The sequence below is a fragment of the Pleuronectes platessa genome, chromosome 9, assembly GCF_947347685.1.
Source record: "Pleuronectes platessa chromosome 9, fPlePla1.1, whole genome shotgun sequence".
NCBI classification, from domain to species: Eukaryota; Metazoa; Chordata; class Actinopteri; order Pleuronectiformes; family Pleuronectidae; genus Pleuronectes; species Pleuronectes platessa.
The window spans coordinates 23,449,671-23,465,656 of record NC_070634.1 but is presented as its reverse complement, the minus strand read 5'-3'; the positions used below and the strand labels follow the sequence as shown (position 1 = coordinate 23,465,656).

Genomic DNA, 15,986 nt, shown 5'->3' with positions numbered 1-15,986 from the left:
TGCAAGCACACTGAAATTCTATGACAAGGCCACAACGTTGATGTTATGGATCCAACAGTCGTTTCTCCTCCTCTGCCTTGTGGGGACCGATCGGGTTCTGTTATCTGAGCCCAAAATACATCTAATGAATCCAGAAAGTTCCGGGACTTCAGTCGTCAGCTCCACCTACTGCCCCATGCTGACGGCAAAGTCATGGCTACAGTAGAGCTCAGAGATTCGTCTACTAAATCCTTATCAAAGTAAAAGGCAAAACTTTATTTCACTTCAATATCATGTTTTTGGACGTTTAAATCTTGGATAAATAGTTCTGTGGACTATTCTTATTATGGACACTTTTGGTTATTTGACCTTTTCCTGTGTTTCTTTGTTTAGAATTGTGTTCCACTGTGTTCCACTGTGTTTCCTGTTTTATTTTGAAAGTCTCACCTCCCTTGTGTTTCTGTTCTATCAAATCAAGACGTGTCCACGACCACGTATGACCTTAAACTGTATAAATTAATCTTCCCGGTCACGTAAAGCTCCAGTATTTAGTCTCTTTAGTCTCTTTTGATAGCCACCAACTCCTGAGGAAACTATTTTAACCCCAGAAGATGTGTGAAGCTCGATGTCTGTGATTGTCGGTCGGTGATGCACAGGTTGGTTCATCTGAGCTTTATTGCTTAACTCCACCCACATGGTTTGATGAGAACATTCACATTCAAAATCATGATTAAAAACAAAGAAGCCAAGAAGTTTAAAAAACAACTCAACGGATTGGAGGAGATGTTGATTCTCCGTGACTCCTGCAAAGTGAGTGAACATGTTGCGTTACACACAATCAATGGATTCGGTGTGATCTCTAAAATGTAGAAGAAGCAGGTTAAAGTAGAAACAAGGAGCTGCAGGAGTCACGGCTGAGAAAATACTGAGTCGAGGCACAAAACCACAAATGATCCACGGACAGTCGATAAAGTGCTCCGGTATAATTCTCTGATAAACAATCATGTCGTCTTCTCGTGTTACAGGCGGATAAACATTACACTGCTGTCCTGCTGCATGGATCATAATCACTTATTATTCAACTGAGGGATTCATTTAAGTCCAAAGCAGTCGAGCCACGTTGAAGCTCTCGCCTCATCACCATCCACAGTCAGATTCATCAGCTGCACAGAACTTCATGAGATCATATGGACAGAGTGAGGGTCGCTGCATGGATTACAAATGACAAAACATTTTTTTTTAAAGATTATTTGTCCTGTTTATGTCATTCCCGTATATCACTGGATTTTGTAATTTCTATTTACAGCCGTTCAGCTCGTGCTCTGATCCGCGAGAACTTACAATCGTGGATCCTCAGTGTAGGTAGAGGTCAGACGTGTGGTCCAAGAGCACTTTGACAGGATACATGTTTAGAACAGATACATTACACACACACAGGCGTGTAACTGGCCCCTTTAACCACAACCTCATATCATCTTCGACAAACCAGCTTCCTGTTTCTCCATTTGTGTGTTACTGAGGTCGAGACACCCACACAAGGGCCTTAACGGCAAACACACAACTGCAAAAGTAACAGCAACACAACAGAAACACAACCTCAACAGAAGTGAGAAGGAATGCGAAAGAATGCAACTGTACCATAACGGGAAAGGATCTATTGGCAGAAATTGAATATAAAATATCCTACTGATGTTTTTACTAGTTTGTTTCATCTAAATTGTACGAATTGTTATTTTCTTTACCATAGATTTTTATATTTACATCGGTAGTGGGTCCTCTCTACAGATGTCCCAATGTTTTTTACCTGTTTTGGTTACCATAGTTTCTCTTTCTCCCTTTGGAAAGGGGGGGGGTGAGGTGACAGGGTATTCAGCTGCAAATCACATCTTCACCACTAGATGTCACTAAATTTGACACACTGAACCTTTAAGCAGCGATTGGCTTGACTGGGTATTTTCCAGGTGACAGTGACCGCAGTAAGTAAATCTGCTCATTTTAGTCAACATCTGCAGCCACTAAATTCCATTGTGGTTGTGTTTCCGTTGTGTGGGTTTTACAGTTGTGTTGTGGCTTTTTCATCAAAGTTGTGGCGTTAGCATTTGTGTTTTGGCTTTTTCATTCATGCAATAACCTTTCTGTGAGTTCGCTTGTGTGAGACGTCTCAGCCACAGTTGTGTAGATTTACAACTTTGTGTTACATCGTCAGAGATTATTTGACAAGAGCGTAATCAAATGGGACCATTGTAGTGATGCTCACATCACAGATCCTTTGTAATAAATTGTGTGTAATAACAACAACTTGAAAACACACCCGATAGAATTTGTGCTTTTCATTGAAAAGAAAAATCTTTCTAAATACTATTGGAATCATAATTTCTCCTTGTTGTGCCTGCGTCTGTGTCAGAGACCTGCAGACAAAACAAAAAGACAAACACTTGAGGACTCGTTAAGCACATCTTCACCGGGCAGACATGTCCCATGTGACCCAGCTGCTGACGGACAGTGTGTGAAGAGTTATTTCATCATTATCCCTCTAACGTGAGGCTAAATGATCGGATATTAAAGCAAGGGGCCAAATTACACCGTTTTATTGTGGTTCTGTCTCATATGAGGTTCGCCAGACTGGAGGTGGTCTCTCTGCGGCCCTGGCGCTCCATGCGTCCAGAGACAGTGAAGACATTCAGCACCCGGTCCAGCAGCCTTCGTCCGGGCCTCGTCCTCTCAAGCAGGATCACCACGACCAAATAAATCCCAACACCAGCTACTGCCGCCCCCCCTCCAGCCAGCAGAACCACTCCGGAGATGTACATGTCATTCAGGGCCTGGCCCGGCTTCGGCATGTGGTTGACCAGGGCCAGACGCAGCAGCACCCCTCCGCAGATCAACAGTGACACCCCCGTGATGGAAACCACGAGCAGGTCGGACAAACCGCCGCTCTTCAGCATGTCGATGCGCTGGCGGCTTCGGATGCAGTTCATGTCCTGCACGGCCGAGCTGAGCAGCTGTTTGAGCAGCACGCCCAGGGCGAGCAGGCAGAGGGCCGTGCCCACGCCCAGCCGCCATTCGCTGGAGACGCTGGTGGTGGTGGAGAGAAGGCAGACGCCTCCCAGTCCACAGCCCAGGATCAGGAGCACGGCCACGCAGTAGCAGAGAACCGACTTCCCGGGATCTCTGAACCACCACAGCTCCACCTGCTCCTCCAGGATGCTGTGCTGAATTCGAGCTGGGTCTGCGGGGCCATTCAAGCCCAGCTCAGGGCCACTGGGGTCCCTCAGGGGGGGAAAGTTATGCAATTCAGGCATCGTACAGCCACTCCCAGCCTGCTGACTAGGGACGCCACCACCACGAAATGCAGGTAATGATCTACGAAGTCTTATTTCATTCACCACCAGTGTGTTCCAGACGATTCACTGGAGTTACTCCTTGTATTGTCCCAGATCTCAAGGCTGCAGCTCCTTTGAGAACTAAAAACTCTTATCGGCATCAACTTCAGGAGCAAAGAGTCCAAACCTCCACAGAAGTTCCAGTTTGGTTTGCAGAGAGTCGCCAGTCATCTGGAAGAGAAGACAGAAGATGATGAGACGAGGGATGTGTAGCTGCTTGCAATTTGCAACCTCACCACCAGATGCCACTAAATCCTACACACTGAACCTTTACGAAATGTGACATTGGGATGTATTGCACTTTACAAAGGGGTAATACCTTAAACACAAACAGGCTGGTTAGCTGTTTTGGCTAAAATAGTTTATTGGTCGTCTGTATAATAAGATGGACGACACGACAGCTCCTCACCCGTAGAGCCGAATCCTCATGAACGCCCTCATGTGGCTGGTTCTAGTATAAGTCATGAACCCAGCATCTTCCATGTTACTGGTGCACATTAAAGGAATTTTCTTTAACATGGTGTCAATATTTCCTTTTTTCTTAATAATTGGATTTTGTATAGATTATTTGATGCTTTAAAAATGCTAAAAATTAAATATCATGATTGACAGCTGGCTGGTTCCCATACACAGGATACTTGAAAAACGGGAGGAGTCGACATCCATCGTCCATCTTTATACACAGTCTATGGTTTTTCTGTTTATACCCAAACAATCAATTACAGCATATAAACAGGTCCAGACCTTATTGTCCACTTTTCCTTCACCTGACCCAACATGACCAAAAATCAAGGGTTTGTTTGACCAGTGAGTTTCGGTCGAGTCTCTCTGAGCTCATTAACTCCAACTTACACAGAAACTGGTTTTATGTGTTAACTTTGCTCTGTCAATTAAAGGACCTTTGAACAGGGATGTTTGCTTTGTGCACCTTGGAGGATTCTAAGTAGTGCAAAGGTAACATTGTTTCACCAGCTGAAACTCCTCCAATGATCCAAGGAAGTCTCATAACTTGCTGCAGTGACGTAGAACAGCTTGGTGTGAAGTTACTAAGGCCTGTTTCAGACATGTCCTGATAAGGTTCTCTGGAGAATTGGGTCCGGACGTTCTCCGCAGTTGGCTCCTTGACTCTCTGCAGACTTCGGGGACGAGGCAGAGAAATGAGAAAGTTCGCAGAAACTCTGGAGGCTCTCACTCGTTGACACATGCACGTCCTCAGGAGAAAGTGCACGTCTGAAAGTGCAGCTTCTTGGTTTACAGTACAAAGTGGATAAAAAAGGATTCAAACACACACTTTCTTTGGATAACCCAAATTTCTGTTTCGGGCATGTAGAAAACTTGGTGTGTGCTGACACCGGCAACCTTTACTATCCCTCATTATCACGATGCTAATGAGTTTCCACTTCAGAGGCGGCTGTTTAAAATAAAACAAGCATCAGCTGCCGATGGAATAAACAATGTCCATACACACACACAGAGGGACACACAAAATCAAACAGCTAATGTTTAAATGTAAATTTTCTCCCAGTCATCCTCCCAAACACCCACAGTAGCTCAGTTAATGAATCCTCCCATTGAACTCTAGCACCGTCCAGCGTGTCTGTCTTTCCTTCCCTATATATATTTATATATTATTATATGCATTGTCTATATTGAACTGTTGTACTGTTATCACATAAAGGCTTAATATACCTGGTAAATTCCTCTTGATCCCCCATCTTCTCCCTCCTCAGTCTTTACCTGACATCAGCATATTGAATCTCTCCACTGTAGTTTGTAACCTCATCACACAGACCATAACACAATAATGTAAACATATACAGCTCACGCACACACACACAGACACACACACGATCATCCTCAAGGTTATGGCTGTCGACAGCTTGCCTTTAAAATCCTGTCAGCGGCTTTATTTCTATCGAAAATCAGCCGTGCGCGGGACACGTGCCCGGCGCCGCCAACACCAGGCGGGCACCACCGCCGGTCCTCGCTGGCCGAGACCTTCACCCCCCCAACACTGCTGCATGCATTCAAATCAGAACTGTTGTTTTTAACTTGTGGCACAACATTTAAAATTCAGTAGCACAGGTTTCCTTTTCCCGCCTGTTTAGAGAAGACAATAAACCAACCGCAGGATCACATTTCATTTTAGCGTGGACAGGATTCGCGTTGTACCGAGAAAGAGCGGTAACACAGTGACACGGAGAGATATGAGCTGCAGACACGAGGTGTGAAATGAAGAGCGGGGTAATTACAGAGGAGGAGGAGGAGGAGGAAGGGGGGGGGGGGTGTTTATTGGCAACATGCTGTTCTGGAAGCTTTTCACATTCTGTCTCTGATGGATGATTTTGTGTGTGAGTGCATGTATGTGTGTGTGTGTGTTTGTGTGTCTGCGTTATTCAAAAGTGAGCAGGTGTAAATAAGTAGTCAGAGGTGAAATATGAAAAAACGTGTTGGCACGTGTGTTTATTCACTTTATTTCTGTGCATGTTTCACACAGAAAGAAAAGTAAAAGTATAAAGCAGCATTTGTGTGTGTGTGTGAGAGAGAGAGAGAGAGAGAGAGAGAGAGAGAGCTAGAGAGAGAGAGAGAGAGAGAGTGCGCATGTGCATGTGCATGTGTGAACACAGTGTTTGTTAAATCACTAATTAATCCCAGTTGGTCTGAGCTCAGTGTCACTAACAGGTAACGCGACGGAAATAGCACAATAATTGAGATGAATATCTGTTTTTGTGTGTGTGTGTGTTTATGGTTGAGGCTTTAAAGGTGACAAAAGAAACCATGACCAGCATTAAAACATTTCTGTTCCATTACATAGCTCTTGGTAAAGAGCAGCGGGCGGGAGGGGGGGGGGGGGGGGGGACAAGGGGTGAAGGAGCGAGAGGCGACGGCTCGCAACAAAGATCATGAGATGGAATCGAACTCTTAATGACTCCAGTATATCTTACTCCATGTTGTGTTTCCCACACTGTGATCCCCGTAGACACGTAGACACGTACACAAACACACACACACACCCACACACACACACACACACACACACACACACACACACACACACACACACAGAGAGCTGATGGACTGTGTCTGCCTCTCCTCTTTTATCACTTATGTGACCTCTGGACTCTACATCAGCCGTGTCAGAACAGGCCTAATAAATATCTTTACAATAGCACTGACTCACTGCCTCACTCTCCGCTCGCCTCCCTTTAAGTAATAGAAAAACAGGTACAGAGGCAAAAAACTATTTACACTCCCTCCAGACAATATCTCAACTCACTTACTCCAAGGACCACAGCGCTCTATAGAAACGTGGAATCAGAGGAAAGAAAGATGTCTTTACACTGGGCCACCTTCAAAGATAATCGTTAGAGGTTTTAGAAATGATTCAGTTTTGTTTGATGAACCTTGCGTTGCATGACATCCTGTAAACGATGAAATGCTTCAGTCCTTTTCCACCTGAAACCTTCAGTACATTATGTGAAAGGGCGAATCTTCACACCTCAGCTGTGAAGTTTCACACTTCTCCTTCCCCCTTTGCATATTCACGAAATACAGAAGCTCAGATGTGGCTGTCTGTGAAAATCAAATACTGTAAAAACGTGAAGAAAAAATAAGCATTATTGTTCTGCTCTATCTGTCATTTGGACCAATTAGGGAGCATTAGGTTGACAATGAGAACTCCTGCAAACGTGACAGTAACATACCTGCTTATATAAACATGTTAGAAGCTATAAGAAGCTGCACCCATTATCATTATCACCATTCATTTGAAACAGATACTGAGGACTTCAAGCAGGTGTCTTTTAAGTGACAGGGATGATAAATGCATCGTGGAAAGCTCAGTTCTGCACTGAAAGCTGAAACGACTGACGACAGGCTGGAGCCAACAGACCAAACATTCTTTGTTATGCTAATGCACCCGAGAGTAATGACGAAAAAATCCCAGAGATAATTGTTAAACCTTGGACGTGGAGCATCATTCGCACTCTCTCTCTCTTCCGCACCACATCTGTCTCCTCGGAAGTTTTCAGCCCTGCAAGGTCACCGGAGGAGCCGTGCTTTGGAGTAAAAGAGGAAAAAATACACTGCACTCCAATTACCTGGGAAGCTTTGGGACTCCGGTATTCCCCCCTCTGTTATGTTGGCCCGCTGAATTCATTTCACCAGCCATTAGTGTCTCGTTTTTTTATTGTTGATGCGTGGGTCCTTTCAAATTGGCTGTCTGGCATTGTGTGTCTAATCAGAATGCCGGTCAGCAGGGTTGCTTAGAAATCTGGAAACAGCATTACCTCTTGTATTAAGAGAGACACCGAGTGGACGTCTGATCCGCCAGCAGAGGTGCAACCAAGATGTTCCAGCTCAGATGAATGTAGACTTGCACGACCCAGAACCCTGATTTGAGTCCCAAGTACATTTCCCTTTTTACTCTCGGTGAAAAGCTTTTTAGCTTTACGTAGGTGTGGAAAGTAAAATGAAAACAGGTAGCTTGCTTACTGCGGCTGCATGTTTAAACTTGTGACATCTTTGACAGCCTGTTCAACTTCTCGTGCTGTCATTGTTTCAGACCACAGAGGCCACAGCTAACGGGAAGTGCAAGGGCTTATAATGCAACTTTTGTGGGCTTCAGAAAAAGTTGAGAATGTGTAGAGCCGGTTAAATTTTTAGATCCGTCTTCTTGTGACATCCTGTTTCTTTCGAATGATATTTCCCATATTTAGAATTCTTGTCAGCGTTCGCCTCTTCTGTCCACACAAGACGGAACAAGATATCTCTGCCAAAATATCAAAGCAAAAATGTGTCCGGCACAATTTGCTGCAAAAAAAAGAAGGTCCTTCTGTTGTTGTTGTTGTTGACGTTCCCGCTGTGTGCCTTTCTGTCCCAGGTCCATCTCTTCGGCTGACGGGGAGTCCGAGGGAGACCGGATGATGAGTTGCGGTGGTGACAAAGCAATACTCTCCTCTTCTCTCCTTCCTGTCACCCCCCCTGTCGTCTAGCGAGGGTTGGTTCCCTTCGCGTCCCCACGGGCAAGGAGAGGGGTCAGGGTTGGCTCCATCTGTCTGTGTGATGGGCACTGGTGCCAAGCGCCACGGGGACTGGAGGGAGTGGAAAGGAGGTTGGTGCAGTGAGGGAGGGTAATGGCTGTCATCTGGGACTCGGCTGTGGCTGAAGCTCGGGTGAAGGAGGGGAAGGGGCCGATGGAGAGGGCGGTAGGGATGAGGTGGGCAGAGGATGCAGGGAAAAGGCTGGGGAGGCCGGGATAGTGCTGAGCCTCCACTGTTGTTCTGAGGCTTTCTAATGTGGCAGAAGAGAAATGATGCTGAATGGGTCGTTATCCAGACAAGCCGGATCTGTCTTTCTTCTCTACGGTCACAATGGGCAGCCGAGGCAACCAGAGAGGCTGTGAGGAGACAATGGTCGAGTCAGTGTTACTGCCCTCGCTCTGTCAGGGATCACAAGCAAAACCTGAGAGAGAGAGAGAGAGACCTCTAAATCAGCTGCACCTACTGTACTGTACGAACTGGCCCTGCGGCTCACCTTAGCCGGGCTCATCTGTTTAGTCCTTGGTTGCTCTGGTGTGCCCGTGAATTCCAGCCTCTATATTCGTCCAACAGCATCGTTTTGTTCAAATCTTAAAAGATGCAGCCGTGTGATTATCCTCAAGATTTACAAGCTTCATCAAAATGGGTCCGGTATAGAAGGGAGGGGATGCACGGACGAGCACCTCCACTGGAATCAGCTGTTGCCATTTCACAGAGTAGTCATTTCCTTTTGGCCGTGGCTTGAGAACACGGAAATATTAGTTTGTCGGTAGATTATGTCCGAACTGTTTTGTAGAGATGTTCATGGTCCTCATAGGATGATATTCGTCTGCCTCGGCGTTGCTTGGTCATCCTGGGTATGTGAGCATGCTTAATGCAAACTTGGCTGGAGACTCTTATCGTTAGCAGGTCATTGACGCCTCTGGAGACTCAGACAGACCCTCTCCCCGTACCGGTTGTCCCTCTTGCTGTCTGGTTCCTGTGAGATGGTTTAATCCCACCATCTCTGGGAGAGCTCATTTCCCAGTTTACAACACTGCATCAGCCCGACTGGCACGACCGGCCAGGACGTGTCTGACATCTTATCCACACACACACACACGCACACACACACTTACACACAAACCCACAACCACTATCTATTTACTCTCCTATCCTTCCTCATATCAGCCCTCCACACCTTCCTTCCTGTCTTAACACTGCTCCTCTCCTCCTCTGTCTCTCCGCCGAAGCTACTTTTCCAGCTGAGCTCTTATTTCTCCTGTCTGCTACCCGCTCTGCCATTGAGGTGTTTGGGGAGAGAGATGTGCACGTGAGGTCGGAGTATGGATTACTTGTCTTTGCCCCCCCTCCCTCCCTCTGGCTCCAGGTCTTTACCCGCCTGCCTGACACAAAGCCCTTGTGGCAGAATGCACGCCAGCACATACATATACAGTGTCTGCCACACCTGTGTTTACACTGGGAGATGTTATTACCCCTTCGTTCCCTGTTGCATTGTCATTCCACCATTCCCAGCATGACAAATAACATATTCATCAGCCTGTGTACGTTTTGTTACCCCCCCCCCCTCAACACAAACACACGTTGACAATACAGGCCAAAATAATCAAAACACAAATGCACAGAAAAGATTTTTAAATTCAACCATGACATTTTGCACTTCCCTCTTTTTGAATAGAGCTCCCTCCTCCTGGTGGTGACACACGCCGCTGCTGACGAACACGTAACCCAGACCAGTTCACTTCACTTCAGCACAGGCTGTGGATTCACTGTTCTGCAGCAGGAGACCAATGGGGCTCTCAGATGCTGCGGCCAATTCAAAAATGGAATAGTTCTACTTCTGTCAAACACTCTCCATTACCGAACCAGAGCCTAAAAACACTTCTAGTTCTCTTTTTTTTTGTGTTCGTCTTTTGGAAGTTTGAGGGAATGAAGTGAATGATATGCATAACGACTCGGCCATGTGATAACCCCCCCCCCCCCCCCCCCCCCCCCCCACACCCACCCAGTCCCCTTCCCGTCCCAGAGGAGTCTACTGCTGATAACGAAAAAATAAAGAACGAACCTCTGGGGGCGGCCATTTGCTTTCCTCTGTCGTGCACAGCTGCAATAATAAACCGCTAATCAAATCACCAATTAATATGCTGCCCCCCCGCTTCACTCGCGCTGACGATGACAAAGAGGCGCCGTCTTCTTTTTTTGTCTCAGTCTTTGTTTTTAACCATCATCACCTCCTTCTGCGGGTTCAGAGGTGATATTCTGCATATTCTAATTTGACAGTGGCTGTCTGGAGATAATGATGGCACTGAATGAGACGACGGGCTCGGTGTCTGCAAAGTGGACCTCACGATTTAGGCTGAGGGAACCGGTGTTCTGGTATTTTGAGCCACAGCTAGTCGAATGGTTTTTGACACAACAATTTTTGTCATGTTCCCCAGAGGATGAACCCCACTAACTGGCCTACTGACGTACGTACACCGTGACAAATTAGTCAGGTGGGGGGGGGGGGGGCATTCATAGGTAGTGTTGCTAACTTAGCATCGCTGTGGCTACAATACTGCAGCTTTGAGACAAATCCTCCCTTATTATTGCCAAGTTTTTCACCGCTGTCCATTCGTTTGTTTATTTGTTTATTTGTTTGTCAGCAGGTTTACGCAAAAACTTTGCGAAACAGAATACCATGAATCTTGATGAGAGGTCGGGGAGGAACCCAGCAGGTTGTGGTGTTGATCCAGATCAGGTGGTGGAGGAGTGAGTGCGATTTGTATTAAAAGAGACCGATTGGAGGTATGCGTTCTATCGAGTGCCAATCTAGTTTACATTTTACGAGTCTGCGATATTTCCTGGGGAATGCAATGTCAGGCTTCACCCACTTTTACATTTCTTTGTCTTTTATTGTCTTGTGTAAACAGCTTGACTGGAAATGTGGCCGTATTAAAGACACTGAATATGTGAGCACAGAAAGTAAAAGAGAGCAGGGAAGGGTTCAAGGGATAAAACCATCTGACATACAGTAGAATGTAAATACAAGGCAACATAAACCACTTTCAAACCTTTATAATATGAATTGTAATTACATCCTCCATTCCACACAATGGCCAGACAGGCTCCAGCCTTATGCTAGGTTTTGGCCTTGTCTTTTTTTTTCTCTTGCACCATGAGGTTCACATTTGTGGTTTTCTGTGAAACATCTTGAATGCATTGCCATTAGTTTTACAGAGATTTGACATTCATGTTTCCCACAGGATGATTTGGGTCCTTTTAGGGAAAACGCTCAATCGCTTTCTTGCTAAGAGTTGGATGAGAAGACTGATACCTGTCTCTCTCTGTAGACTGAAGCTCGGAGCTAGAGCCGCCAGCAGCCAGGTAGATTAGCTCAGCGCAAGAACTATAAACCGTGGGAAACTTTTAGCCTGCCTCTGTCCACCGGCAACAAAATTCACCAGTCCAGTCAAAGAGCTAAGATAGAGTTTGCCTTTGCCTTTCACACATGTATCAATTTATACGATATTTGAGTTGTAAAGGCAATAATACACAATTTTATAATCTAAGACCAGAAACTTCCAAGAAAGTGCCCCGGCCAGACACATGACCAGCTAAGGGTTTTTTCCCATCAGCCTTTGTTGCACTTTGTGTTAAGGGAACTAAGATGGTGAAATGGTACACCCCTAAACTTTATATATGCTGTCGACCTGTTCAAGGTGCACCCCGCCTCTCGCCCAATGTCAGCTGGGATGTTCCACCCCAAAGCAAACCCTCTAAGGATATTGGGTTTAGTTAATGGATGGATGGATGAACTTTTGCATTGTCAGCATTGTTTGTCTAAACATATAAACAAGCCAGAGGAAGCGTTTAGGACAGTACAGGTGCACACAAAGCTTAGAGGTATGAGACGGGGCACAGGACACTTTCCCTGACACACAAACGTCTGTGTCCTACACCCACTCTCTGTTTATTGAATTGATTATGCTGATGTGCGGGTGTATTATACGTCCAGGGACCGAGGTGGTCTCACTCGCCACAGCAGCTATTGATGACACACTACATGCCTGACTCTGAGTATCTGCTGACTGTGAAACAAAATGCCTCTCGGGGATATTTAAGATTCTGGCCTACTCTCTGCTCCACTCTGTCTGGCATCGATGTCACACACACACACACACACACACACACACACACACACACACACACACACACACACACACACACACACACACACACACACACACACACACACACACACACACACACACACACACACACACACACACACACACACACACACACACACACACACACACACACACACACACACACCGCTCACCTATACACAGCTCTCATATAACCCCTCCACTCTGCAGGTCATCCACAGGCTCAATCAGCGGCTCATGTTGTTTTCCTCCTGTTCTTTCATCCAGCGCTTTGTGTGGACTTCAGGCTCTTTCCTAATGAGGTCTATCACATGTTGTTTTCAGCCTGAGTTGTTTTTAAGTGTTAACTCTCCTTCTCGGAAGATCTTTAAAGTGGTTTTCGGTCGGGGCGCTACTAACGGCGTGCACCCTGCTTCATGATCCATCTCGGGTCGGTAGATTACGGCTGCGGCACATCTATGTGAGCAAAGTGGCACAGCCAGCCGGGTCATGCCTGGACGGTGGATTGATCCGATAACTTGAAAGCAGCGTCAACAACACTTCCCCTCTATCTGGTTTATGGATTTTCCACAATGCAGCAAATTCTGACCTCGGACCATATGACAGTAACCCTATGAATTGATGATCTACAGTGCATCTGAGGCCTTCAGTGTTACGGTGCCCGCCAGTGGCGACTGTGAGCCGTCCCACGAGTGCAAAGGTCAGGGTGTGATCCAGAGATAACATGTTTTACTTCCCTGTTCATTATGTGGGGGGGGAAAGTGTTTGTTCATTTATTTAGGGAAGTTCCTGATCACAGAAACACTATATTGCTTTTGGAGAAAAAGGGGAACCACTTATTAGACTTTAATAATTTATACATGTAGTAATTTTCTCCTAGAAGTCGCAATTAAACTCATTAAAATGAGAATTGTTTAGAGGTCAATTCCCCTGAGTGTCAGCGGGCTTGCTTGTTTCCATAATGATTAAATATTACAGGTAGAAGGACATCGCACAGTTTGTGCTCGAAAGAACCGATTTGAGAAGTCTATTAATATTTATTGTGGCTGAGCAGTACAGAAAATCCCCACATTCAACAAAGGCTGCTTTTCAGTGAGGCAGGATGACTGTGGAGATCATGAGAGGAGAACGATAAGGTCACATAGAGAAACACTACGTGGGATTCGGCCTGAGAGGGAAATCATATCTGTCTTCTTTGAGAGGAGTGAAAATAAAAATATGAGAAATCAATTTTATTCATAAGTAGGCAAAACTGTTTTACTGTGTACATGTTGTACACATGTCTATCTTTTATAGTTCATCGTGCTTTATATTATATGAGTTTACTTATTTACTATCTTTACCCCACTGAGTGTGCACTATTTCCGTGTTGCTGCTGTAACACAGTAGGTTTCCTCATGAAGGACAATCTCATGTTATCTTGTTTTATCTTGACATTCAAAACTCTTCACTGTCACCATGCATTTTACATCGGATTACAAGAAATAGGATAAATAAGGAAATTGGCATTAACGCGAGTACAAAAAATACATGAGCCATCGAGAGATGATTTACAGATGCAGCCTCTTTTTGTTTTGTATGACTATAATATATCATCCTTTAAATATCTGCAGGGATCCAGGAACAGTTTTTATCATACAAGTGATACAAGTTGAGTATAAACTCACTGTAGGTTATTGATACCAAATACAATATATATGCATATATGATCAGGGAAGATTCTGCTTTATTTTTTAAAGCTTATCTATGTTATATTATCAATTGTTTATGTCTGTTATGCATATTTCTAAATAATGATGTGGGATAAGATGAGTAAATGATGGAATCAAGGTCAAAGCATCATTTATAATTCATGATAATAAACACAAGTTTCGAATGAAATGAAGACGTCTGGTGATAAAAAGTTGTCACAGTGTCTGTGTTGTTTGTCGGGAACCTCTCGTACCTGTGCGCGCTCCTCGGTGTCGGTCTCTGCGCCTCTTCCTCCTCTTCCTCCTCTTCCTCCTCTTTCACGTTAATCCCCATGATTTAAAGTGTCCCAGCCTCCGGTCGCTGTTTGTCTCCCGTGCATTGATCCTCACTCACACCACAGAGTCCAGATAGAAGCGGTGCGAGCTGCTGGATGTGTCCGGGCGTCCTCTCTCCTTCACACCGTCTCTACGGTCTGCTGCAGGTGTGGCCGCGCACGGCAGCAGGGGGACGGCGATGGGAGGAGACAGAGAGCCGGTGGATCGACCTCCGTGGTGGAGGAACCACCGCAGCTCGGAGTAGCGAAACTCTGACGGATAAATAAATAGAACCCTCACAGAGATGGAGATATGAGGCTGAAGAGCTGAGGGACGATCCTCGTGGAACAGCCCATCTGGTCCCTGAGGAGGAAGACACATGCAAGTTGTCTCTGGGCTGTAACTTTACCAATACAGTCATTGAGATAAGATAAGATAAGATAAAATAATCTTTTATTAGTCTCACAATGGGGAAATTTACAATATTACAACTGCCAGAGTCAAAAACAAGCATCAGTAGGTAATAATGAGTGGCTTGCACTACTTAGGTGTAAGGATAATAATACTTAAAGGTTCAGTGTGTAGAATCTAGTGACATCTAGTGGAGAGGTTTCATGTTGCAGCTGAATACCCCTGACCTCATCCTCCCCTTCCAAACCTGTGGTAGTTGACATAAAAACTCCAAAAGTGTAAAGTTTGTCCAGTTTGGACGTCTGTAAAAACATGACTGCCTCCGTAGAGAGGAGCCGCTACTGATATGAAATATAAAGTATTTAAATATAAAGAACTCATTCTAGGGTAAAGATACAACAATTTGTACAATTTAGATGAAACACACTTCGATTATTTTATATCCAATTTCTACCAATTTCACCTAAATCTTACACACTGGACATTCGAGCGTAAGGAAATATAAAAAGTATATAGAAAATATGAATGGAATAAAAATGTATATATACAGAGTTAAACACAGGTACAAAATATGTACAGTGAATTGATTGTGCTGCGTAGCCAGAATTATCGATCGATTATATGAACATGGTCATAACCGATAACCATTAAGGTCGTAGTATCTGGTGACACTATTGTATTTCTTTCATTCATCACTCCACAGACACACAGCTTGTTGTTTTGCAAATCTGGCAGTAGCGCGGTGCCCCAAGCTGAGCCGGGGCCCCTGAGAATGGTTGATTACATTAGTCCACAGAAAGGGCTATTTTGGTTTGGTGTCGACGCTGGGCCTCCTGGTCCCTTTGGCCTGGGGGCTCCCAAAGTCCCTTGAAATGCTCCTGCAGAGGTTTTGTGCTGATGCAGTTCACACGGGGCGACACCACACACACAGTGCTCACACAACAATTACCCTTATGTGCACATTTTCAATTAATCTGCTTGCTTTCTTTTGATTTTGTCAAAACGCTCATTAGATGT

General features: G+C 45.1%; 1 protein-coding gene across 3 annotated transcripts; it reads right to left on the bottom strand.

Annotated features, from left to right (window-relative positions):
* Window positions 1-636: 636 nt before the first annotated feature.
* On the bottom strand, window positions 637-14,813 carry LOC128447588 (transmembrane protein 125). Of its 3 annotated transcripts, XM_053429762.1 has the most exons (3): window positions 14,498-14,813; window positions 7,652-8,825; window positions 637-3,533 (listed from the first exon to the last, which is right to left on the bottom strand). In XM_053429762.1, the coding sequence occupies exon 3, from the start codon at window positions 3,279-3,281 to the stop codon at window positions 2,583-2,585; it is 699 nt and encodes a 232-aa protein (XP_053285737.1). In that variant the 5' UTR covers window positions 3,282-3,533; window positions 7,652-8,825; window positions 14,498-14,813; the 3' UTR covers window positions 637-2,582. The 3 variants fall into 3 exon arrangements, with proteins under 3 accessions (XP_053285737.1, XP_053285736.1, XP_053285738.1); XM_053429761.1 differs by lacking the exon at window positions 7,652-8,825 and having other exon boundaries at window positions 14,498-14,759; XM_053429763.1 differs by lacking the exons at window positions 7,652-8,825; window positions 14,498-14,813 and adding an exon at window positions 7,463-7,643.
* Between the last annotated feature and the right edge of the window lie 1,173 nt (window positions 14,814-15,986).

What these genes read in the sequence shown, in the direction of transcription:
- LOC128447588 (XM_053429762.1), bottom strand. Translation starts at nt 3,281, where the DNA reads ATGCCTGAATTGCATAACTTTCCCCCCCTGAGGGACCCCAGTGGCCCT.